The sequence below is a fragment of the Canis aureus genome, chromosome 15, assembly GCF_053574225.1.
Source record: "Canis aureus isolate CA01 chromosome 15, VMU_Caureus_v.1.0, whole genome shotgun sequence".
NCBI lineage: Eukaryota > Metazoa > Chordata > Mammalia > Carnivora > Canidae > Canis > Canis aureus.
Window position 1 is genome coordinate 53080020 of NC_135625.1, and position 24966 is coordinate 53104985.

General features: G+C 60.2%; 2 protein-coding genes across 14 annotated transcripts in view; one reads left to right on the top strand and one right to left on the bottom strand.

The window, feature by feature from the left end:
- The window catches only part of LOC144284804 (adenylate cyclase type 1-like), a 414796-nt gene that overhangs the window by 329994 nt on the left and 59836 nt on the right, over positions 1–24966 (top strand). Inside the window, exon 9 of one of the 2 annotated variants that reach the window (XM_077849863.1) lies at positions 1130–1809. The exons of the other annotated variant lie outside the window; for it this stretch is intronic. The gene's annotated coding sequence lies outside the window, so the exon portion shown is untranslated. Of the gene's footprint in view, positions 1–1129; positions 1810–24966 lie in introns of those variants that run through there. 2 annotated transcript variants of the gene reach the window in all.
- LOC144284801 (adenylate cyclase type 1-like) overlaps positions 1–24966 on the bottom strand; it is a 131461-nt gene that overhangs the window by 63884 nt on the left and 42611 nt on the right. For 6 of the 12 annotated variants that reach the window (XR_013353219.1, XR_013353218.1, XR_013353217.1 and 3 more), the window contains exons 1-5: positions 24653–24701; positions 20716–20802; positions 19625–19871; positions 19261–19394; positions 10554–10630 (exon numbers count right to left, since the gene is read on the bottom strand). Coding sequence is in view for 4 of the 12 variants with exons in the window: in XM_077849851.1 (XP_077705977.1) it covers positions 10554–10630; positions 19261–19394; positions 19625–19871; positions 20716–20722 (465 nt within the window). In the remaining 8 variants the exon portion in view is untranslated. Of the gene's footprint in view, positions 1–10553; positions 10631–19260; positions 19395–19624; positions 19872–20715; positions 20803–22605; positions 22751–23187; positions 23377–24652; positions 24809–24966 lie in introns of those variants that run through there. The other 6 variants (XR_013353225.1, XR_013353227.1, XR_013353228.1 and 3 more) reach the window with 4 other exon arrangements.

Here is a 24966-nt window from a genome sequence, read left to right on the forward strand (position 1 = left end):
GCCCTATCAGGGCCTCGAGGCTACAGGTGTCCCGCCCTGGAAGCCCCACTCCGTGTTCTCTCCTCTTCCCGCGTACCCCCTTCCCGCCGCTCTCCTACTCTGGGAGAAACACGCAGTCCACGTGACGGGCCCTGCTCGGTCCACTCCAGGGCTCGGGGTGCTGCCTGTGCGGCAGGAGAGTCCTGCACTTGCCCCTCCTCCCTCGGGGCCCGCACCTGCCACCCAGGCCACAGGACCCCCTCTGCCCTCCGGCTGGGACCCGCGGGCTCCGCTGCATCCCCCTCGGCAGCTGACACACCGACCTGCGGTTCTTCCTCTCGTCTGAGGACAACATGCTTCTCCGGGCCCCTGCTGTCCCAGCCCGCTCTGCACCGTCCAAAGGCAACACCCCGGGAAAGGCCCCCGCCTCCTCGGCTCCCCCAGCCCACCCACCCTCGCGGCGGCCCAGGCTCTGCCCAGGTCAGGTCCCAGCACCCAGCACCCCGCCCCTTGGGCCCGTGCCCATGTCTGGGGCCTCTCCACCGACAGCACCACCCCACCCGCGTCCCCCGTGCCTCTGCACTCCACCTGGGACCCCACACCCGGGCCAAGGGGCCACACCTCCAGCCTGGCCCCGCCCCAGCCCGCTGCACCCCTCCCGCCCCGCTCGGGACAGACCCCCGAAGGACCCCCGACCCCTCCCGCTGCTCCCCCCAGCAGACCCCTGAGCCTGGGATGAGCCACTCCCAAAACGGGCACCCTGGTGTTTGCCAAATGAATAAGGAAGGGCACGTGGGTGGCAAGGGGTAGATGTGCGCCACCGCCTGCTCCTTGCTGTCCCGGATGAGACCCCACGAGACGTTTCCCAGTCCTCACATCTGCGGTCAGGTGGGTGGGTGGGCAGGGACCCCAGCTGTCCCATGACCCACAGGACATACAGACGCAAGGCCTGGAGGCAGCCTGACGTCTCAAGTGACGAGCTTCTGGAGCATGCTGAGCCTGGGGGGAGGCCGGGGGGCACCACGGGGGTATGGGGACACGGCCTGCTCACACGTGCATATGTGGACAAGGTCTCTGAGCCCCGGGAACAGCACTGGGGGAGGGGACAGGACCGCGTCCCTCCCAGGCACTCCCTGTCTGTCCCCCGCAGGCCTGCTAGGCCAAGGAGCCTCTGAGTCCACTCGCACCCCAACCCTGCCTATGTGGGCCGCAAGGACAATCCCAGAAGAGCTCTAGGCCTGTGCCCGCTCGTCAGGGTCTGCCGGCGGCCCGAGGACTCTCCTGGCTCCTGAAAGCACCAGCACCCCATGGCCCTTCCTCACTGGCGGGGGGGCGGGGCAGGGTCGGCGTGGAACTATCCCCAGTGCTCTTCCTGACACTCCTGATCCCCCGGGTCACAGGTGGGAGAAGATATGGTCCCTGTGCTCAGCCCACACCCCACCCGGGTTCCCCGCAACCCCGCCTGGCCTTACAAACGTGAGACGGAGGTTGGGCTGAGGAGCGTGGGCCGGCTCTCACAGCTGGTGGGTGAGCAGACTTGGGCCTGTGTGGTCTGGGCCCAGACCCCTCACTGCGCTCTCCCGCTGGGCCCTGCTTCCAGTGAATCCTCTGGACGATCACTGGCCGCGAAGTCAGAGGCCCGGGTTCAAATCCAGCTCTGCCCACTGCCAAGGGACCCCATGCAGATGGGACCACCACCCTCACCTGCAGGGTGCTGACGTGGGTAACACCCCGCCGTCCCCGTCTCCCTGCCACTCACTTCTCAGTGAGTGAAGAAACCAAGGAACTGCTCCACCACAAACACCATCTCCTTCCATAATCGGGGTGTCACCATCCAGAATCAAATCTGTAGACATACACCCCCCATTCAAAACATCCCTGCATCCATCCACCCACTCACCCAGCCATGGTCTCATCCAGCCAGGGTCTTACCTACTCGCCCACCCACCCATCCACCCACTCACCCATCCCCCACTCACCCATCCATCCACCCACCCATGCATCCACTCGCCCATCCATCCACTTCCCCATCCAATCCATCCATCCACGCATACATACATCATCTACCCACTCACCTATCCATATCATCCATCTATGCCCTCCCACCCATCCATCCCCATGCACCCAACCATCAACCCACCGACCCATCCATCCGCACCCACCCATCCACCCGTGCACCTATCTATCCGCCATCCATCCTTGCATCAGTCCATCCACTCAAGCACAACAGGAGCAAGGCTTTGGATCTGTGTCCACTCCAGGATGGGCTGGCAGGGCCTCCTCGCCTCAGACGGGCCAGGTGGCTCCAGGAGTCCCGGGAACCTCAAAGGACAAGGGTGACAACTGAACATCGACGTCAAAGCACTTCTGGAGGGGACGACGCATGCGAGAGCTCTGGCTCGGAGGCACACGGGGCCCACCCCAGTCCACACGGCGCAGCCACGCACATCCGCTACAGAGAAGACCCCTCCGTCAGATAGAAGCTGAGGCCACAGTCAGGGGATGATCTGTCCGAGGCGGAGCTGAATTACGCAGAGTGGGAGCAGCGCAGAGCTCACCGCCCGCCCCACGTGGGCACCACACCGACACCTGTGAGAAGCGTCCCGGGCCTGTGTGAAGCGGTAACGGACGTGGCTCAGGGGGAAGCCGCCCCTGGCCGGGGAGGCAGCGCCACTGTGAAGGACCAGACTGAAAGCCGTGAGCCAGGGCCACTGCCTGCTGCAGGAAAAGCAGCCACAGCGCTGCCGCGTCTCCTGCCCTCGCACCTGACCGCAGAGGACCAGAAGCGTGCTCTTGCGCTGCCTCAGCTTCCAGGAAGCCCCATTCCTGCTCCCGGCAGCTCCACTGAGCGGGGCACGCAGGCTGGAGGTGCAAGGGCCACACGCAAGGCCAGAGCAGCGGGGAAAGCCGCCCAGGGCGCCTCCTGCATGGCCGCGAGGTGCAGGAATGGGTCGAAGCAGACCCCTGCCCCGTGGACCTGGGCAGATGCCAGTGGGACAGGCATGGGGCCGGGGTGGGTGGGGGGTCACCTGGAGACGAGTATGTGTGCTGGGCAGGCGCACGGCCCTCTGTCCCCAGGTGAGCAGCCAATCCCCGCCCCACAGCGGGCCCCCGGGTCCTCACGCTGCCCTGGGGCTCCCGGACGGGGGCCTGGCGCCTTCCCCTTGCTGCTGCAGCTCGGGCTCCCTGCCCCCAGGGTCACGCCCCGTCTGACGCACACCTACTCCAGAAGCCACGGGCTGCACCACGCACAGACTGACGCCGGCCGTGCCGACCACAGGCATCACCTTGAACCTCACAGCCACTGACAAGTTTTGAGACGGAGAACTCAACCACAGAACACGCTTTCAAAGCCAGGAGCCAGGGTTCGAGGCGCGGCAGGAGGGCGGGCCGCCCCCAGGAGGCCGGGCAGGGGCAGCAGAGCCAGCACCCTGCCAGCCCGGAGCGGCGGGAGTGTCTGCAGACCCACTGGGGACACGGCGACCCGGGAATGCAGGGGGCCAGGCGCCACCGCGTCCAGATTGCGCGGAGCCTGAGGCACAGCCTGCCACCCCACCGCCCACACCTAGCGGCAGGATGCGGCTGTACGGAGGCTGGCACACAGCCCGAGCGCCCGCCCCAGGCCCCGCACAGCCACCTCCGGATCCAGGCACCGGGCGGGCCTTGGGGTCCCACGGCTCCAGGGTGGCCAGGCTCATTGCCAGTGGGGGGCTGGCCTTGGCCTCACCCTCCCCTCATCCTCTGTCCAGGACAAGAGTAGAGGCTGGGAGGAGGGGGGCCAGGCCCGAAGGTGAGGGGTACCTGGCGGTGGAGGAGGCACTGCCCAGAAGCGGGAGCAGGTGATCTCGGGACAAGGGAACTGGGGATAAGGACCCAGCGGCAGGTTCTGGGGCATCAGGAAGTGCAGAGGACGCGGGACTACGTGAATGTAAGCCGGGTGTCCAGGCTCCTGAGCTTTAGTGAGGGGTCTACACGGCAGCAGAGGCCCTGGCCGTGGGCTGGGCATGAGGTCTGGAGAGGCTCAGCGTGGGTGGAGGGAGCTGGGGCCGGGACCCACCAGGAGGGGGTGGGCTGCAGCTGCCGTGAGCTTCCCAGAGATGAAGGTGACCACAGGCTGCAGGGTCAGGGGTGGGAGAGGGGGAGGCGTCACTGGCCGAGGTCCCGCGCTGGGCCCCTTCCCAAGAGGCCCGGCCCCTGTGCCCACGGGGACGGGGACGGGCTGTTCGCACACGGGGAGAGGCGGCAAGGGCCGAGGTCGCCAGGTGGGCTCTCAGGACAGGTGAGCGAGACGCCATCCGGATTGAAGGGCCATGTCCGAGGGGAAGAGCCCAGCCCGGGGAGCCCCAGGCTGCTTCAGAAGGGGCCCCGGGTGCTGCCACGGACGACAGGGGCCACGCACATGACCAGCCCAGCCTCCCCGGGGGCCGCACTCGGGCTTTACAGTGGGGCGGGGACCTGGGAAGGAAGCTCCCAGATGGCCGCCCGCTTCGCCGTGTCTCATGGTCACGCGGACACAGGGCCCTAGGGAGACTGCTGGGGGGCGGCTCCCCGAGGCCATGGGCGCCAGAGGGCCAGGGCAAGACGCAGGCCTGGCTGCCGGCCACACTCTCCTCTCCCGGGCGTCGGGCCTCACGTCTGCACACTGGGGCACACGGTGCCAACCAAGAGGCTGGTCCGTGCCTCGGAGGTGGCCTCGCTCCTGGAGGCCGGGGTCCGCATCACCTGAGGAGACGCCCGCTTGGCCCCGCAGAAGCACCACCGGTGCCGCTGCATGCCCAGGAACGCACGCCCACGCACACCTGCTCTGCTGCACGACGCCAGGAGGAGGAGGAGGGCTCCCAACCCTTCCTGTGACCCCGCCTCGCCCCGGGCCACGGCCCCTGTCCTCAGGTCCCCCGCCTGGATGGACACCCTGTGCCTGTGTGCAGGGGATCCTCTCACAGACGTCCTGTCCTCCCACCCAACAGGTCCTTCCATGGGCGCCCGTCCCCCCCCGGGTACTTCCATGGGTGCCCCGTCCCCGTTCCACCCCCATGTCCCTCCACCCCTGGGTCCCTCCATGGGTGCCCCATCACCCCTCCACCCCTGGGTCTCTCCATGGGCACCCCATCCTCCCTCCACCCCAGGTCCCTCCATGGGTGCCCCGTCCCCCCTCCACTCCTGGGTCTTCCATGGGTACCCCATCCCCCCTCCAACCCCAAATCCCTTCATGGGCGCCCTGTCCCCCCAGTCCCCGGGTCCCTCCAAGGGTGCCGCGTCTCCCCCGCCCCCGGTTCCCTCCATGGGCGCCCCATTCCCCCTCCACCCCCAGATCCTTCCATGGACACCCTGTTCCCCCCGGCCCCCGGGTCCCTCCATGGGCACTCTGTCCCCTTGTCTCCTTCTCTGGGATCTCCTCCCTGGGGATCCCTGAGCAGCTCGATCAGGACGCTGGGCCTGAGCAGCCACACTGCCCACACAGTCACCGTCACCGTGGGCCGCTCCAACCTGGTCAGGCTCCCCGTCCAGCCCTGCTCCCCACCAAGGGAAGTGCCCCTAACTGCAGACCTAGACCCAGGACAGCCATACTGCGGTCCCTCCACCCAAGCTCTCGGGCCACAGACACTGCAACAAGCCCAGAGCAAAATGAGTCCTGGGTGCTGAGAGAGAGTGAGCAGCCTCAGACCCAGACATCCAGACCTGCAGGTCCTGGTGGGCCTCAGGGCTCCGAATGCTACCAACACACGCACTTGTGCACGCAGCGGCCTCACAGGGACAGCACCGGGGAGCAACGAGCCCTTCTCTGATCAGCAGGGAGCCTTCCTCCTGGCCTGAGGGCAGGAGGCAGCCCGGACACCAGCAGCTCAGAGACCACAGCAGGTCCCGCCACCCGCAGTCCCAGAGCACAGGCTCCAGGGGCCAGGAACACAGGAGGATCCAGGGAGGGTCCTGAGGTGGGAGCGAGGGACAGCCTGCCACCCCCTCGGCCCACACATCGGGGAGCAGAGGGTGGGAGCTTCAGGGGCACGGTACCAGGCTGGGCAGGGGTCCCGGCCCTTGTCGCTGACCCACGTTCTGCAACCCCAGCCCCCCCCCAGACGAAGCCCAGGCTGGTTCACTTTCTGGGCCGTCTCTGAGGCCGCTCAGGGTCACGAAGCTGGAGGGCCCGGGTCCCGTATCCTTAAGGTAAGAACGCGGCGACGTCAACACGGGAACGATGTATGGGGCGCGCAGCACGTGCCTGTGTGTGTTTGTGGGGGGGTGTGAAGGTGGACAAGTGTGAGCACGTGCGCGTGAAGCGTGAGGGCGTGGATGTGTCTGCAGGTGCATCTGTGGGAGGCGTCAGTGCATGTGTGCATGCGTGTACACGGGCCACAAGGGGGGCCGCACGTGCCCAGCCCTACTAAGCGGGTCCTTCCTGCCTGCCTGTCCAGCCCCGCGGTGTGAACCGAGGCACCTGGAGCCAGGCAACGTGGGGTCTGTCCCTCTTGCCCCGACCCGAGCCCCCTGCCTGGCGGGCAAGTGGACCACCTAAGCCCTGAGGCCACGGACACAGGCCTCCGTGTGGCTGCCACCGCGGGGCACCCTGGCCGCACTGCAGGAGGGGGAGAGCGGCGACAGCACAGCCGGAGGACACAGTCTGCACAGTCTGGCCACCACCAGCCAACGGGGGCGTCACTCGACCAAGCCCAGACACGGGGGCACTGAGTCAGAGAAAGCTGGCGGGTCACAGGCCCCGAGCAGTAACAAGAGGCGGCTCTCGCCTGGCCGAGCGCTGGCCCCACACCTAGGGCACAAGAAGCTGCACGCGCTCCTACAAAGCCCCGGAGCCACCCCAGAAGAAACCGAGGCACGGGATAAGTACCCACAGCCAGGAGCTCCAGCACCCCTGCACACCGGCCCGCCACGCCGTCTGAGTCGGGAAACGGGATGAGGACGTTAAGGGCTGAATCTGCAGGGACACAGCACGGATTGTCTGTCCCCCTGGGAGATGAGCCCTGGCCCTGGGGACCTGGGAGAGGGGACAGGAGACGGGCATCGCCCAAGAACAGTCGCCTCTGGGCAGGCGGCTGGGCAGCTCCCACAGCAGGTGGGGGCAGTGGCAAGCAGACACGGCCCCAAGGATGTCGCTCTGGTCTGAGCCAGGCACAGCACCCATGTCCACTCGTGTGATCCCTGCTCCCCACTGCATCCCAGGAATCCCCAAACAGAAACCCGATCAGACCACTCTGCTAAAAAGGCTGGCAGAGTGGTGGAAAGGGAGGTGGGCGGGGGGTGGGGTGACTGGGTGACGGGCACTGAGGGGGGCACTTGATGGGATGGGCACTGGGTGTTATGCTATATGTTGGCAATTTGAACTCCAATAAAATATAACAAAAGTAAATAAAAATAAACTTAAAAATAAAAAATAAATAAAGAGGCTGGCAGCGCCTCGACGCGGCTTTTCAAAGAAACTAAAGCTGCTCCACGTGCCCTGCAGCCCTCACCTGCCCTTTCTGGCTCGCCCACCCCCTGGGCTGAGTCTGACCCCAGGCCCCGAAGGCTGCCCTGGGCCTCATCCGTCCAGCCTGGAGCACACGGGCCTCAGGAAGCCGCCCTGAGCCCTCCGCCCGCCCAGTCCCCTTCACGCACCTCTGAAGGTCACAGGCTCCCCGGCACAGGCCAGCTTCCCCCCACAGACAGTAAGTTCCTAGAGGGCAGGGGATCTCGTTCCCACTGGGCCCCCAGCCCCTAGCCCGAGGCCTGGCACCCAAGCGTGGGTCACAGAGCTTCCCAGGGAAGGCGGCACAACCGGGACAAGTACCGAGTCGTCACAGCTGTCTGCCCAGCCTGTCCCCTGCGCCCCCACCAGGTCCCCAGGTGGGGCCAGACTCCAGCCCTCACAGTCCCTGGGGCTTGTCCCAGTCCCAGGACCCATACCTGGCACCTGCTGGGGCAGCAAGAAACAGTCCCTGGCCTGAGGCCAGGATGTGTCCCCTCAGCGTGCGGGCCACCTGCCCAATTCCTGCTGCCCTGGCCCGGGCCATTCCCGGGCTGCTTCAGGTCAGGGCCAGCCGCCCTGGAGGGAGAACAGCAGACCAGATCCTGGGGAGGGGACCCGAGGACCAACAGGGCAGGTGTGGGAGTGTCGCCTGTGAGGAATCAGGTGTCCCGCTGGGATGCCCGCTGGACAGGGCCCTGGAAGCCTGGAGGACACCCCGACACCTCCCGGGCCTCAGGGAGCGTCCGGGCTGCGAGTATGCAGTGATGGGAGGCTGAGCCCTGCCCAGGACCACAGGCCTAGGGACAGGGGGTCGAGACCCAGGAGGCTGCCTGCGGGCTCCCTCCTCAGCTCCTCAGAGGCGGAGAACCGCACTCCCCGCCCCCAACTGCCCCGGAGCCAGGGGACCCCACCCGCCTCCCTCCCCCTTCCAGCCCGCACCCAGCAGCACCTGTCCGCCGCGGCAGGTGGAGGCGCCAGCAGGTGAGCCAACGAGGTGAGGAGGCCCAGGGAGATGGGGCAGGAGGACGCGCGTCCCTGTGGCGGGAGGGGCCCGGCTGGTAAAGCGCTCGGCTGCGGGGGCGCAGGGCAGCAGGGGCGGGGCCTGTGGGGGGAGGGGCGGGGAGGCAGTGCAGGGGCGGGGGGACCTAGAGGAGGCAGGGGGAGGGGTCCGGAGGCAAGGAGAGGGGCCGGGAGGCAGGGGAGGGGCCCGGGATGGGGGGAGGGCGGGGACCTAGAGGAGGCAGGGGGTGGGGCTTGGAGGCAAGGAGAGGGGCCAGGGAGGGGAGGGGAGGGGAGGGGCCCGGGACGGGGGCGGGGGGCGGGGACCTAGAGGAGGCAGGGGGAGGGGTCCGGAGGCCAGGAGAGGGGCCCGGGACCGGGGCGGGGGGTGGGGTCCTGGTTTGGGGGCGGGGGCCGACGGGGGTCAGGGAGGCCCCGGGATGGGGGGCGGAGGGGGCGGGGCCGAGCTGCGGTGGAGGGCGGGGCGGCCTGCAGCGGGAGGGGGAGTCGCGGCTGGGGCGGGCGCCCAGGGGTCCCGGGGCGCACACCTGGGCACACGTGGGCACGGGCCCTTCGGTGCGCAGCAGGTCGCCAGGGCTCCGGGCCCTGAGGGCGGGGACAAGGCCGCCCCCCCCTCCGCTGCAGCACGGGAGCTCCCCGCAGAGCTCAGGCGACCAAGGAGCCAGGTACCCCCAAACCTCACTTCCAGGGTCAGGGTGCCTTGTCCTGTCCTGCCCGCGGCCCAGCACCCGGGACAGGGGGACACGAAGTACATGTCACCCCCACTGACAGGCCACCGAACAAGGCCATTCTGCACACGGCAGTGGGCCCTGGACGCGTGTAGGAAAACCCAGGCTCTTGCTCCCCCCTGGCCAACAAGTGGTCATTTGGGGCCCTGGGGGTTGAGGCCGCAGGGGAGGAAGCTGGAGGAAGGGAGGAGGCTGGTGCCCCTACGGGGACAACCCAAGGCAGGGGTGGGCAGAGACCCCCCCCAGCTGCTCCTCTGCAGACAAAGCCCGCTGCCCCAGCCACCACTCCAAGGCCAGGACCTGGACACGCACACTAACCCTACTTCCCCACCACTGCACCCCTGTCCCCAAACACAGCCACTCCCTCCTCAAGCTGTACCCCTCAAGGTCCCAAGTGCCACCCACCCCAAGGGAGCAGGGGTCACACCTGTGATGTCTCCCTCCTCTTCCCCCCAACACCCCCCCACGTCCTAGACCCCCCAACGCCCTGCCCCTGAGCAGGCCTCAAGGGTTCTGCAACAGGTTGGTTCCCCCACGTTGCTGGAATGAATTTCTGCACTGTGTTTAGATACAATGGGGAGGGGGGAGGGGGACAGGAAATGGACCCAGTCTGGCTGATATTTACAAGGCTCCTCCTGGGGGCTGGGGAGGAGGATGAGACTGACTGTCCCTAAACTCCTTCTGCCAGAGCTGAGCACAGCAGCAGGCACCCCTCCTGGGGAAAGGCAGTACCCCATATTTCAACTGTCCAGTCAGGGCGCTCCTGGGTGCTCTCAGGCCGGGCCAGCCTGGTGCCACAGGGTCCCCAAAGCACATGGTTACATCCCAGAGCTCCGCACACCAGGGCAGTGCAAGACTGCTGCAGGAACCTCCCTGAGGAGGGGCCCAGGCTTGGGGGCTGGGGCTTGACCCCCCCATCTCAGCGCCCCCAGCAGGAACGGATCTCTCCCACCGCACTGACACAGAGGGCCTCAGTCACCGTCCATCACCGGGGCCTCCCACAGCCTCCTGAGGGCCTCCAGCCTGCAAGGCCTGCGAGGCCTCTGCTTACCCCAAACCAGATCCTGAGGAATATGGGGCTGTGGGCATGTGACTGCACCACGGGGTAGCAGGGAGGCTGCGGAGCAGCAGAGGAGGACCCGCTTGGCACATGTGGCTCCCACCTTCCCCACCGGCGTCCAGACTAATCTGCAGACTGCACCCCAGGTCCCCCACACGTGTGTCTGCGCCCATCCCGTCTGTCCGCCCACATGGCCACCACCTGTAGTGACGCCTGGATTTGGACGGCAACGTTCTAAGGAAGCCAAGAGAACTGGGAAGTGGCAGGAGACTCTGCATATGTGCTTTCCCAGCAGGTTACTCACCGTGACCAGGTGGCATTTATCCCCGGGACGCAAGGCCAATTCAACACTCGGCAAGCACTCCGTGTGACTGATCAGATCTGCAAGAGAAAAAACAAGAACCAGATGATCCTCTCAAGAGACGCAGAGAAAGCATTTGACAAAATCCATTCCTGATCCAAACGCTTCAGAGTATAGAGATAGAGGGAAACTCCCTCAGCATCTTCAAAGCCATCTACGACAAGCCCCTGCCAAATTATCATTCCCAATGGGGAAACACCGGGAGCCTTTCCCCGAAGACCAGGCACGAGACGGGGATGTCCACTCTCACCGCTGCTATTCTCAACATAGTATGAGATGTCACGGCCTCAGCAATCAGGCAACGAAAAGAAATAAAAGGCATTCAAACCCACAAAGGAAAAGTCAAACTCTCCCTCTTCGCCGATGACATGATACCGTACCGAGAAAACCCAAAGACTCCACCCCAAGATTGCTGGAACACCTACAGCAAGTTCGGCAGTGTGGCGGGATACAAACTCAGGGCCCAGAAACCACTGGCCTTTCTATATGTGAACAATGAGACCGAGGAAAGGGACATCGAGGAAGGGATCAATCCCATTTATACAACCGCAGCACCCAAAAAAAGCATGAGCTACCTAGAAAGAAACCTAACCAAAGGGGTAAAGGATCTCTACCCGAAACATTGCAGCAAACGTCTGAAAGAAACTGAGGAAGACACAAAGAGATGGAAAAAGGTTCCATGCTCCTGGGTTGGAAGAATTAATATTGGGGAAAATGTCAACGTGACCCAGGGCAATTTACACATCTAGTGCAAAATCTGTCAGAAATACCACGGACTCTCTTCAGAGAGCTGGAACAAATCATCTGAAGACTTGTGTGGAATCAGAAAAGACCCCAAACAGCCACGGGAATAGTAGCCAAGAAACCCACTGCGGGGGGGGGGGGGGCGGGACAATGCCCGATTTCAGGGTGTGCCACAAAGCTGTGACCATCAAGACGGTGTGGTACTGGCACAAAAACGGACACATGGATCGATGGAACAGGGGAGAGCATCCAGAAGTGGACCCTCAACTCTACGGGCAACTAAGATTCGGCCAGGCAGGAAAGACCATCCACGGGGGAAAAAAGACAGTCTCTTCCATAAAGGCTGCTGGGTACACTGGACAGCCACATGCAGAGGAATGGAACTGGACCATTCCTCTCACACCAAACACAAGGATAAACTCAAAACGAATGAAGGATGTAAACGTGAGACAAGATTCCATCAAAACCCTCCGGGAGAACACAGGCAACAACACCCTTCTTCAACTGGGCCACAGCAACTTCTTGCAAATCACATCAGCCACGAAGGCCAGAGAAACAAGAGCGAAATGGACCGCTGGGACTTCATCAAGATGAGCCGCTTCCGCACAGCAAAAGAAAAACTTGTCCCCGAAGACAAACAGTAACCTCCCTGATAGTGGCCATAGTAATTTCTTCCTAGACATGTCTCCAGAGGAAAGGGAAACAGCTAAAAGTGAACTATTGGGACTTCATCAAGATAAAAATCTGCACAATGAAGGAAACAATCAATGAAACTAAAAGGCAGCCTACAGAACGGGACAAGATGTTTACAAATGACATACCTGATAAAGGGTTAGGATCCGAAAAGTATAGAGAACTTACCAAACTCAACACCCAAAAAACAAATAATCCAGCTAGGAAATAGGCAGAAGACACGAATAGACATTTTTCCAAATAAGCCACACAGATGGCCAACAGACACATGAAAAGATATTCAACATCACTCATCATCAGGGAAATACAAATCAAACCATGATGAGACATCATCTCACACCTGTCAGAATGGCCAAAATTAACAACACAAGAAGCAACAAGTGTCGGTGAGTAGGTAAAGAAAGGAGAACCCTCTTTCATTGCTGCTGGGAATGAAAACTGGTACAGCCACTCTGGCAAACAGTATGGAGTTTCCTCAAAGAGTTAAAATAGTACTACCCTAAGATCCAGCAATTGCACTACTAGGTATTTACCCAAAAGATACAAAAATACTGATTCGAAAGGGTATATGCCCCCTCGTGTTTAGAGCAGCATTATCAATAATAGCCAAACTATCAAGAAAGCCTAAATGTTTATCAACGTGCATGGATAAAGATGTGGTCTCACCCCAGTGAGAATGGTGAAAATTAACAAGACAGGAAAGAACACACGTTGGAGAGGATGTAGACAGAGGGGGACCCTCCTGCACTGTTGGTGGGAACGTGAACTGGTGCAGCCACTCTGGAAAACTGTGTGGAGGCTCCCCAAGAAGTTAAAAATAGAGCTACCCTACGGCCCAGCAAGTGCACTGCTGGGGATTTACCCCAAAGATACAGATGCTGTGAAACGCTGGTACACCTGCACCCCGATATTTATAGCAGCAATGTCCACAATAGCCACACTGTGGAAGGAGCCGAGATGTCCTTCAACAGACGAATGGGTAAAGATGCGGTCTATGTATACGATGGAATATTACTCCGCCATCAGAAAGGACAAAATACCCACCATGTGCTTCGATGTGGATGGAACTGGAAGGTATTATGAGGAGTGAAAAAGTCAACTGCAGAAGGACAATCATCATATGGTTTCACTCATATGTGGAATATAAGAAATAGTGAAAGGGATTCTAAGGAAAAGGAGGGGAACTGAGCGAGTAAAATTAGAGAGGGAGACAAAACGTGAGAGACTCCTAACTCTGGGAAAGAAACAAAGGGTTGCAGAAGGGGAGGTGGGTGGGGGGATGGGGTAACTGGGTGACTGAGGAGGGCACTTGGTTGGACGACCACTGGATGTTATACTATATGGTGGAAAATCGAATTTTAATAAAAGCAAACGTAAAAACAAAAACAAAAAAGATGTGGTCTATATATACAATGGAATACTACTGGGCCATCCAAAAAGAATGAAATCCTGCCATTTGCAACATCCTGGTTGGAGCTAGAGCGTATTATGCTCAGTGAAATAAGTCAGTCAGAGAAAGACAAACACCATATAATTTCACTCATGTATGGAATGTAAGAAATGAAACAGATGAACACAGGGAGAGAAAAGAGAGAGACGCAAACCAGGAAACAGATTCTTAGCTACAGAGAACACGCTGAGGGTTGCCGAGGCGAGGGGAGAGAGGGAGTGGGTATTAAGGAGGGCACCTGTGATGAGCACTGAGCATTATGTGTAAGTGATGGATCACTAAATACTACCCTTGAAAGTAATAATGGCTATATGTTAACCATCGAATTTATATAAAAACTTGAAACCTAAAAGAAATAATACAACAAAGAATGCACCTAATAAAAAGAGGAAGGGAAAAAAAAGAGGGAGAGCAAGAGACAAATGAATTACTACTATTAATAAAGTAATCAATACTAATTATAAATGGAACATTAAATACTGTTTTATATTATAATAGAATAACAAAAATATTTAATCCAAAGCAGGCAGAAAAAGAGGGAAAACACCGCAAAGAACAGATGGGCAGACATGACAAATAGGAGACAGCAAGATAAAAGATTAAAATCCAATGCATCAATAATCATATTAATTATAAATGGTCTGAACAGCTCAATTTAAAAAGCAGAGATTGGGATCCCTGGGTGGCGCAGCGGTTTGGCGCCTGCCTTTGGCCCAGGACACGATCCTGTAGACCTGGGATCGAATCCCACGTCGGGCTCCCGATGCAAGGAGCCTGCTTCTCCCTCTGCCTGTGTCTCTGCCTCTCTCTCTGTCTCTCTGTGTGACTATCATAAAAAAATAAATAAAAATTTAAAAAAAATAAAAAATAAAAAATAAAAAAAAATAAAAAAAATAAAAACCAGTGATTTATAAGTTGGATAAGAAGGCAAGGTCCAATTGTATTTGGTCCAATTGTCCAACCAATTGGGAAACCAACCTTAAGTAAAAAGATATAAATAAGTTAAAAGTAAAATGATGGAAAAAATATATAAAGAGAGCAGGACTACGTATATAATATCATGTAAAGTATACTGCAGAGCCAAGCACATTACCTGGGAAAAGCAGCTGTTTCCATAGTGATAAAGGGGACAAAGATTTCAACTTACCAAGAGGACATCCTCATCCTAAACATTTATTATGCACCTAATAACGAATTGCCAAAATACATGAAGGAAAAATTGGTAGAACTGCACAAAATTCTGTCGACGGGTAAAACGGGAGATTTCAACATCATTCTCTCAAAAATTGGTAGAATATCTGGGCATAAAGTCCATTAGGGCATAGAAGACCTATGAGCATCCTCGGCCACGGTGGCCTCATTGGCATTCATGAAACACACCATCGAAAAAAATTAAAAATTAAAAAATGAAAATAAATTAAAAAAACCCACACCATCCAACAGCCACAAAATGGAACACGGATGTCAGAATTCTCAAGGATCAGTTCAGCAGCTTAACCGAGCCACCCACGTGCCCCTCTTTCTCAAGAAATCTAAAAGAATTCAAGGCATAATCTCTGACCACAGTATATAACTAAGGAGAAGTCAGTAACAGAAAGATCCCTGGGAAATCTTCAACAAAAGAATGTATGTCTTCAAAACTCTTGGGAAGAAGAAAGAAGAAAGAAGAAGAAGAAGAAGAACAATAACAACAACAACAACAACAACAGCAACAAAGATCTTTGAGCCAAAGGAAAATGAAATGACATTTAATGTCAAAATTTGTGAATTAAGCAGCACTTGGAGGAAAATGTATAATAAAACCCCTGAGTTAGAGAAAGTAGAAATCATCCTGAGAAACTAGAGACCATGAGTCAATTAACCCCAAAGTTATCAGAAGAAAATAAAGATCAGAGTAGAATTCAATGAAATTGGAAACTCAAAATAACAGAGAAAGATCAATAAGACCAAAACCTGTTTCTTAAGATCAATAAAATGTATCAACTTCTAGTCACATTGATCAAAACAAAACAAAAAAAGAGTCTACACAATCCTACATCAGGAGAGAGGGGATGTCACCACAAATCCTACAAATGGTAAAGTGGGTAAGAAGGGAATAGGAAAAACAAGTTTGTGATAATCGAATGAACAACATTCAGGGAATGACATAAATTCTCAAAGCTACCTCAAAAAAGAAAAAAAAAAGGAAAGCCTTATGGCCCTTTATCTTTAGAGAAGCTCATTTTAGTTAAAACCTTCCTACTCTAAAGACAGACATACAAATCCAAGCCGAAGGGCTTCACTTCCCAAAACGTCTGAGGAAGAAATGGTACCAATTCTACGAACTCTTCCAGAAACCCGCAAAGGAAGGAACAGGTCCCTACTGGTGAGGCCTGCTTCGCTCTGACCTCAAAGCCTTGTCCGGCCTAGAAAATGAGAGAACAACCCATATGTTGGCAACTGAACAGCAACAGAAAATAAATTTACAAAAATAAATAAATAAACAAACAAACAAATAAATAAAAGACAATGAGAGAACTACATTATTCATGAGCGCCAACGCACATCCCCTTACCACGTTTTGGAAAAGCGAATCCAACAACACACAGAAGTGTTCCCGCATGACAGGCAAGCCCACGCCGGGCCACCTTCCCTCCGAGTGCTGCCAATACGGCGCCACCACCGGCGGGAATCACCCTCCCGAGACAGGCATTCCCTGTGCAGGAACAAGTTGCCCTACTATCATCCAGACTAAGGTCGCATCCCGATTGTCTGGGGAATCCAAAGGAAACGCGGCTCTGGCACACGGGCATTGCGGTGGCCACAGACGAGGAGGAAGCTCAAGCATGCAGGCTCCTGGGACCACCCGGGTCTGAAAATAATTAACCCCCAGGCCTGGCCTGACCGTTCCACAACGGCGTGAGACACTGTGATGTCTGCGTGACAGGCTTACGGACCCACACGGCAAGCGGGCAAAGTCGAGAAATGTCCTTGTTTTGCTGGGTTTACAGGAAGGTGAGGTGGCCTTTCCCGTTACACGTCCCTGGGAAAATATGTCAGTGTGTCGCATGTAGGCACCCCTTCCCAGTGACATGCGGAGGGTCTCCCTGCCACTGAGCTCCCCGGAAAACTCGAGAGGTGGGGGCCCGGGGTGTTGTCAGTGGGGAACCCCAGGGCAGGCCCAAACACTGGGCTTACACCATCTAAAGGGACACCGAGAAGAGCGCCTGCCAACCCAGACGGGGCACCGCAGCCTCCGTCTGTGGCGCTGGCCGCACGGCAGGTGCCTGGTGAACAAGCCGGAAGCCAGATGCGCACACGCCAGGCCAACCCGGCTCTCCAGCGCACCCTCACTGCTCTCCTCAAGCTGAGTAGCTAATCACAACTAAAGACCTGAAACCACAGGGGCCAGCTGACCGCGGGGTGGGCACCTCTAGGGACCAGCCAGCCCGGTGCCCCTGGACAGCCAGCCACAGCCAGACAAGGGTCCCCTGAGTCCCCTGGCACAGCCCACGAGAGACGCTGTGCTCCGTCACCTGGTGAGGCCGTGGCAAACAGCAGCGGTTGGGTCTCCCTTCTGGGAGCCCACGTATGCGGCCGTCTGTCTGGCACCGGCTCCGACCTGAGACTTCCGGGCTTGGCCAGGGCGGAGCCTCAGCAGGCCCGGGGACAATGCGGCTGGGCCCCTCCCGGCACGGTCAAGGAGGGCCGGCCAGGTCCCTTGGCTGAAGGTCGGGAGTCTCGTCTGGTGGCCTGCCTCGGGGCGCCTGCAGTGGCCCTAGACCCGCCCATCTCAGGTGAGCCGATGGTCCTACCCCTGACCCACCCAATCCGGGCTGTGGTCGGGCCCTCACGTGGGATGACGGTGGCAGCTCAAGTCCCCTGTGGGACAGAGCCAGCATCGGGGGCGTACCCCGGTCTGCAGGGAAACTCAAGCCAGCACTGTACACCCGCCCCCCCAGGGCGTCCCAGCCCCATGGACAGGGGTCCAGAGGGCTCAGCATTCCAGGGCCTCTGCCCACCCAGAACCCAGGTGTACAGTGAAGACGGCACCGGGCAGCGAGCCCCTCAGATCAGGGGTCTCCCTAGGGCTCGGGGGCGTGGGCTGCCCAGAGTAGACGCGGGATGGGCAATGAGCAGAAACACGCATCCACGGGGATGGGGCGGCAGACGTAGGGAGTGACTGCTGCTGGGGACAGGGCTCTCTGGGAACGTGAAGATGCTCTAACACTGACCATGGCGACGGCAGCCCAAGTCTGTAAATACACTGGAAACCACCGAACCGCATACTTTACAGGAATGAAGCGTGGAGAGTGGTTTTAACCTCAGTGCAGGTGTTACGCAGAAAAGAATAATTAGGCTGTTGTTCCCCGGCATACGGACGTGTGTGCAGACCCCCTATGTACTCGGGTACGCACACGCGCACGCACACGGGTCTTCCCTCCTCTGTCTACCCGGAGGAACGGGATCACCCTTCATGGTCCCGAACACGCATCCTGCCCGGACATCCGTAGCCGGGACCTGTCTTTCCCAGGTTAACAAAACCAGAGAAGAAGTATCAGACTGGCTCCTGCAGGTGGAGCGTCCCAAGAGATGAACAAGGCGGCGTCCGGAGGCCGCCCAGCCGCACCGAGCGCTCACTGCGCGCCAGGCCCGCCGCCAAGCCCGTCCTGGTGGGGAACTAGTCACTGTATCCTCACCCAGGCTGGAAGGTTTTATGTGTCACCCGGACCAGGCCACAGGGCGCCCACACGGCCACCAAACATCACTTCCAGGTGTCCATGCTGGTCTCTGCAGCCCATGGTCTTCTTCGGCTAGGGCAACCTCACCCCCCAATCCTCTGGGCTCCACCTGTCTGGCATCGAACACTGGCTCTACCTGCATCCTGGTCCCCAGGGGGGGCCCAGGCTGGACACGGGGCTCCCAGGATGAGGCGACTGCCCCCCTACTCCGGACACCACTCAGACCCTGGCTCTTCCCTGCTGGGCCATGTACCAGCCACCCGGGCCTGAGCACATCACATCGCTGCCCTGCTCCCCACCTGCAGGCCCATGCCCTGGGCAGGGCTGCCATGAAGACCGGACACACTTAAATGCCTCGGATGCTAGAGAGCGGCTGCGTAATACATCAGGATTAGAAAGCTCCTGAGAGCTCGCATCCACCGTCTCTCTTCTAGGGCGTGCCCCCTGCCCACTTCTAGCCGGGGAAGCCAAGGGAGGCCCTGCACCCAGGGTCCAGACGTCTGCAAGTGGCACGGGTCGACTTGTCCAGCAGGCCGGAAGGCCTCCCCATCCAGAGGCGAGGGACACAGCAGGGGACGAGGGGGGCCCCTCGCGCATGCCCCGCTGTCCCAGACGAGCACCAGTGTGCTGGTCACCTGGCAGGTGCACAGCCCACGCCTCCGGTAGTCATCCCCTCCCTCCCCGGGCTCGGACCGACAGCTCGCATACCTGCACCCGCACACCTACTAACTTGGGTGGGCGGTGCAAGAGTCAGTGTTTTCTGGACACTCCCATGACCCTGGGGATACCCACTGTCCCGTGCAGCGCAGCAAAGGCTGAGCCACTCTGCGCGGCAGCCCTACTGCCAGACGCCTCTGGGGATGGGGAGCTCACTGCTCAGGATGTCACCAAACCCCTGTGCCTGTCAGACACGGCTCATGGGGCTGTGCTCAGCTTCCCCTGGTCCCCGTCCTGCCTCAGCACTACTAGCCCCTCTACCCCCACGGCCCCTCCCCAGGGGCCCCTCTGCCGTACCCCTCCCTCCGTGGAGCACACGGAGCACCTCTTGCCTGTGCCGTCCAGAGGTAGTCCAGCCGCAGCTTGATGTTCACCTGCCGGGCGTGCAAGGCCAGCGTGCTCAAGAACAGCAGGATGGCCATGATGGGCTCGAAGCTGAGCCCGGACACCGCGTTGCCCCTGGGGGAGGTGGGGGATGGTGAGGAGAGAAACCTCTTCAGTTTCTTCAAGACCCGTCCACGTGCCCCCGGGGCAGGCCAGTCGGCAGCAACTGCCACCGGCCTGGCTGCAGCACCTCCCACCCGAACTGAGGCCTCGCTGGCCCTGGGCCCAAATGGACACACGGATAAGCCGCGGAAGCAGGCAGCACCCGACACGTGTCTCCAGGGGGCCGGCAGCAGCGCACCTACCCCGAGGCCCGGGTGTAGCCGCTGAGCTCCAGGACCAGGATGTAGGACGCGGTGAGCACGAGGAGCAGGATCGTTTTGGGCAGGGAGGACACTCGCAGGAAGATGGCCAGTGGGAGTGTGTCCACCAGGCCGCAGAGCAGGGCGTGGGGCACAGACGCGCAGGGCACAGCGGGCACAGGCCGCCAGGCGTCAGAACCACCAGGGTCCTGTTGGGGCTGGAGCTCCAGGCCCAGGGCAGACAGCCCACCTGGAGGGGGCAGAGGGGTGGAGGGGGCAGGGGCGGAGGGGGAGGGGGCGGGGGTTAGGGGGAGGAGGAGCAGAGAAAGCAGGGCCAGAGGAGGCAGGGGCAGAGGGGGCAGGGGAGGAGGGGGAAGAGGAGGCAGGGGTGGAGGAGACGGGGGTAGAGGAACAGAGGAAGAGGGGGCGGTGGGGGCAGAGGAGGCAGGGGTTGGAGGGGGCAGAGGAGCAGAGGGAGCAGGGGCCGATGGGGCGGTGGGGGTAGAGGAGGAGGGGGTGGAAGAGGCACGGGTGGAGGAGGCAGGGGCAGAGGGGACACAGGGTCAAGAAGAGGCAGGGGTGGAGGGGATGGTGGGGAGTGCAGGCAGCCGGGGCAGGAGTGGAGGGGGCAGGGGCAGAGGGGTCAGCGGCAGAAGAGTAGGGGTGGAGGGGCAGGGGAGGAGAATCCAGGGGCAGGGGCGGCAGTGAGACCGGGGCTCAGGACCAGCCGCCCTCAGCCCCACCTGCACCGCCCACCCGCTGCTACAGCTTCCTGTGGGAAGGAGGGGATGCCCCCAGGTGCCGCCCGCCCCCCCTTGCTGTGCCCTCCAGGCTCCTCCCAGTGTAGGCTGGGAGAAGCAAGAGACCCCCTCGCCCCCCCAGACCGCCCGTGCCCTCTCGGCCCCCCTACTGTCACTGCGGCCCTGCCTCCCTCCTGGTACTCAGCGCCCCACCCCTGCCCTGACTCCTGCCCCAGCTTCTAGTGCGCACTGGGGAGGGGCTGGGTGTCCCTTCACCCGGAGACAGCCCCCCTCAGCCCCGCACACCTCGCGGGGCTCCCCCCGCTACACCCTGCCGCCTGCGGACATGCTCACCACACATCCTTGGCCACGGAGCAGATCAGGACACTATGAAAATACACAAGTCGGTGCGGATCTGGATGGTCAGGCTCCTGGAGAACACTGGACAATAAAACATATTACTGTGAACACAGGCGTTCCTTAGAGTCGGTTCGGGTCGCAGGAACGGTCACAGCACAGAATGGGCCGCGCGCCCTGGTGCCGCTGGCTCCCCACCCAGGCCCCCCCTCCACACATCTCAGCTGTGCCCAGGCTTCCTCTCCCAGGTCGACGCTGCCAAAATTGAAACAAAATCTACTGTCTTTCAGTGAAAAACCACCACACCTGCCACCGTGTGCCCCACGCTGTGACTCTGGCACTGGAATGAACGGATTAATTTGACATTTTTATTGCATTAAATCCTTAACTACGTTATGTATTTTTAGCTTTATATATTGTTATTATATGAAATAACAAGGATGTACATGTACTTGTGTCTTTTTTAGGTACTTTAAGTTTTATGTTATTCACATAGGTTTTACGCTGTTTTTGTTACTAGAAATTTTATTTTAAATCTGTTTGGGGGAACCTGGGCAGCTCAGGTCATGATCTCAGGGTCCTGGGACCGAGTCCCACGTCGGGCTCCCGGCTCGGGAAGGAGTCTGCTTCTCCCTCTCCCTCTGCCCGTCCCCAAAATTGTACTTTCTTGCTCTCTCCCAAATAAATAAAATCTTTTTAAAAGAAAGAAGGCAGCTTAAATACAGTTTGCAATAGTCAACACGTGAGTTCGTGGATAAAAGCGCAAAGTTCTTTTTAGATTCACGCTCGTGAAATTCAAAACAAAAACTAAAATAAAGACCGCAGGGACCCTGCACAAGACGCTGACCAGACCCGCAGCAGGCCAGGGCCGGCCCCCTCCTCGGCCCTCCCCTGGGGAAGTCCCGACCCTCCTGTCCCCACCAGCTGGCCTTCCGCGTCCTACGCGGCTCCCATGGCGCAGCCTTGGTTCCAGATTCGGTTCGGGATTCCTGAGTCCGACCCTGCCGCGCCGTGCAGACATGCTGGGCCCCCAGATCTCAGGGAGAGGAGCCCCCTGCAGCGGTGCCAGCCCCGACTGCTCACACCTGGCGCTGGCCACCTCCCTCCCTGTCCAATCTCGTGTCTGCCCCTGGCCGGGACGGAGATGTGCCAACGGACTCTCGCCCGGCCGACAAGGCACACGCAGCTCATGCATTCGCTCAGCAAACACGGGGTAAGGGGGGCTCCTCCCGCTGTGGACATCAGGAGCCCCTGGGAGCACTGCCCAGGTCTGGCCTCTGGTGGCCTCTGGTGACTGGAGGGCCACCGGCCGACGCTCAGCAAGCTGTGCCCGGAGTGCAGGGAGGCTGAAGCGGGAGGCGGCCTGGAGTGTGCAGGCCGGGCTCAGAGGCAGGGGCGGCCTGGGGGGTGGATGCGCCGTTCCCATTTGGCAGCCAACTGGCCAAGCGGTGGTGCCTTCCTACGACGATGCTGAACGGGGGACACAATCTGCCCCCGTGGCTCCCCCGGTCTGGCCCTCCCTCCGAGCTCTACTCACTGAAGGTCATATGCAGCGGGCGCTAGCCGCTCCCGCATGTCCTATGGATGGGCAGGGACTTACGATTCCTGGAAGCACTCACGCAGGACAGCTCTGCTCCCACCGCCCATGTGCCAGCGCCACACGACGCTCCGTAGAAACGAGAGAGCAGGCGAGCCGCCGGGGGCTGGCCTCGGTCACCTCCGACCCGGGGCGCCCGCTGAGCACCTGTCACACCGTCCACACTCCGTGCAGCCCGGTTCCACTCCCTCGGCTGCCCGGGTGCCGGCTCCCCCGCACTCACTCCACAGGGCACGGTGACATGCAGGGATCCGGTGTCTTGGGACCCAGGCCTCGGGGCTACTGAGCACAGCGGAGCACCCAGGGCCGGGCACACCGCCTCACCGGGTGCAGAGAGCACGCCAGGGCTAGGACGCGGGCCCGCAGGAACCACAGGGCGCTGTGGCCTCGCGCAACCTGTCATCCTCCTCGGGGGCCCTGCTCAGGGTCGCGGACCTGTGGCAGAAGGGCCTGCCCGGCAGGGTCACCCGACAGCCACCTCCCCAGCTCCCCAGCTGGCATCCTGTCCCGGCCTCGGTGCCTGTACCCCCGCCCTTCAGAACCACCGGCCTTGTCACTCCCCGTCTCCACACCAGGGGCAACCCCCAAGGTGAGAGGCCAGGACACGCTGTCCCCGGCAAACAGACAAAGGACCAGAGTCGGCAGGTGCACACGGCCCCACCTGGGAGGCATCCCTCACTGCAGAGGTTCAGGGGTCAGGGGCTGGGCCAGGATTCAGGGACATGGCCCTGTGCTCCCAGGAGGGGCAGGAATCCAGCAGCGACATCAGACGACGGGGAGGGAGGGAAGGGCCGGCGCGCACTTGCACAGGCATGCGTTCTCGTGCACACACGGCCATGCACACGCATGGACACTCACACAGGCACACTTACAGATGCACAAGAACGTGGTAAGAAAGGGAAGCCGCGGGATCCCTGGGTGGCGCAGCGGTTTGGCGCCTGCCTTTGGCCCAGGGCGCGATCCTGTGACCCGGGATCGAATCCCACGTCGGGCTCCCGGTGCATGGAGCCTGCTTCTCCCTCTGCCTGTGTCTCTGCCTCTCTCTCTCTATCTGTGTGTGACTATCATAAATAAATAAAAATTTATAAAAAAAAAAAAAAAAAAGGAAAGGGAAGCCGCCAGGGGCCCTCAGGACGTGGGAACCCAGGCCGGGCAGGTGGCAGATGCACCCAGTGCTCGCAGAGCCCGTCATCCTGACTGCAGACACGCAGGGCCTGAGCGAGATGGGCAGGAAGCTTCCCCCAAAACCCCACCAGTAAACACCGACATGGGGAGACCCTGCCCCCCGTGGGGAGGACGGTGAGGACCACGCTCTCAGACATGGCTTTGCACCGACAGGGCCCGCTCTCAGGAACACTCTTGCATATGCCTGCCCGCCTGGGATGTCCAAACCCACCGGCCAGACACGTGAAGCCCCTGGATACCGGTGGGGGAGGGGGGGACAGGACAGGAACTCAGTGTTGATGGAATTCACATCCCAGCAAAATTCTCACAAACGTGAGCTCAGAGCCAAATCCACAAAAACCCTTAGAGGCCATAAACCCCTGGGAGTGCCCGCCAGCAGAATCTGGTTTCTTCCTGAATGAAAAGCCCAAAAAACTGCAGGGATGGAATTCCTCATAACTGCACAAAACCCAGGATGGCGGGGGACAGACGGCATGGTGTCGGGAAACAGAAATCAGTCGTGGACAGAGCCACGCTGGGCTAGGGGGCTGAGGACGCAAGGACACAGCAGGGGAGGGGCGGCGCGCCAGGCTTTTCCTGCCCCCACGGAGGACCGGGGTCGCCCCTGGAGGGGCTGGGGTCTCCGCCCGCACCCCCAGACAGGAGGCCCATGTGGTAGAAGCAGATGCTGGGACCCGCAAGGGGCGGCACCATCCCCCAACCCAGCAGAAGAGGAAAAAACCCAAGGATGCCTCTGACCAACCCAAGGGGAAAACCAGAAACTCCCGGGAGCCAGGTCATGAGGTGGGGACCCCACGGGAGGCCGCTTTCTGCGGACAGACTCCATGATCTAGCCACGGAGGAGAGGCAAGCAGGTGCGTGGCAGGAGGCCACGGACAGGAGGGGGCCGAGGGCGGGTCTGTGGGACGGCGGCCGGGGCTCACAGGCCGTTGCCGGGGCTCCAGACCTCACAACAGAGCATCTGAGGACCGTGAACCTGCAGACGGCAGCGAGGGTCTGAGCACGAATTTACCAAGAAGCACGGGGAATGCCAAACGGAAAAAAAAATGCAAGAGGATAGGAAGATTTTCACAGGGAAACGAAAGCCACCCAGCCCCGGACAGCATCCACACGGTCAGGAAGCACAAAGGACGGCGCGGGCGGCCCTCCTACCTTGTCGTCATCCTCACACGTCATGTCGTTGGAGAACAGGATCTCCGCCTCGAACATCTTCCGGCACTGCATGAGCTGAACCAGCAGGTAGCACACGGTCTTGAATTTCATCCTCTTGGCTGCCTTAATGTCGGACAGGATGAGCCCTGGGAGTATCTGTGCAGAGAGGTGGTCCGGGGACGGCCCGTGAGCAGCCCGAGCTGCCCCCGGGCCGGACACGACCTCACGGGGACACAGACGCCAAACAGGCGAGTGGGACCGGCGGGCCGGCTCCACGGCACACGGCTCTCGGCTCCTCCCGGGGCCTCTGGACC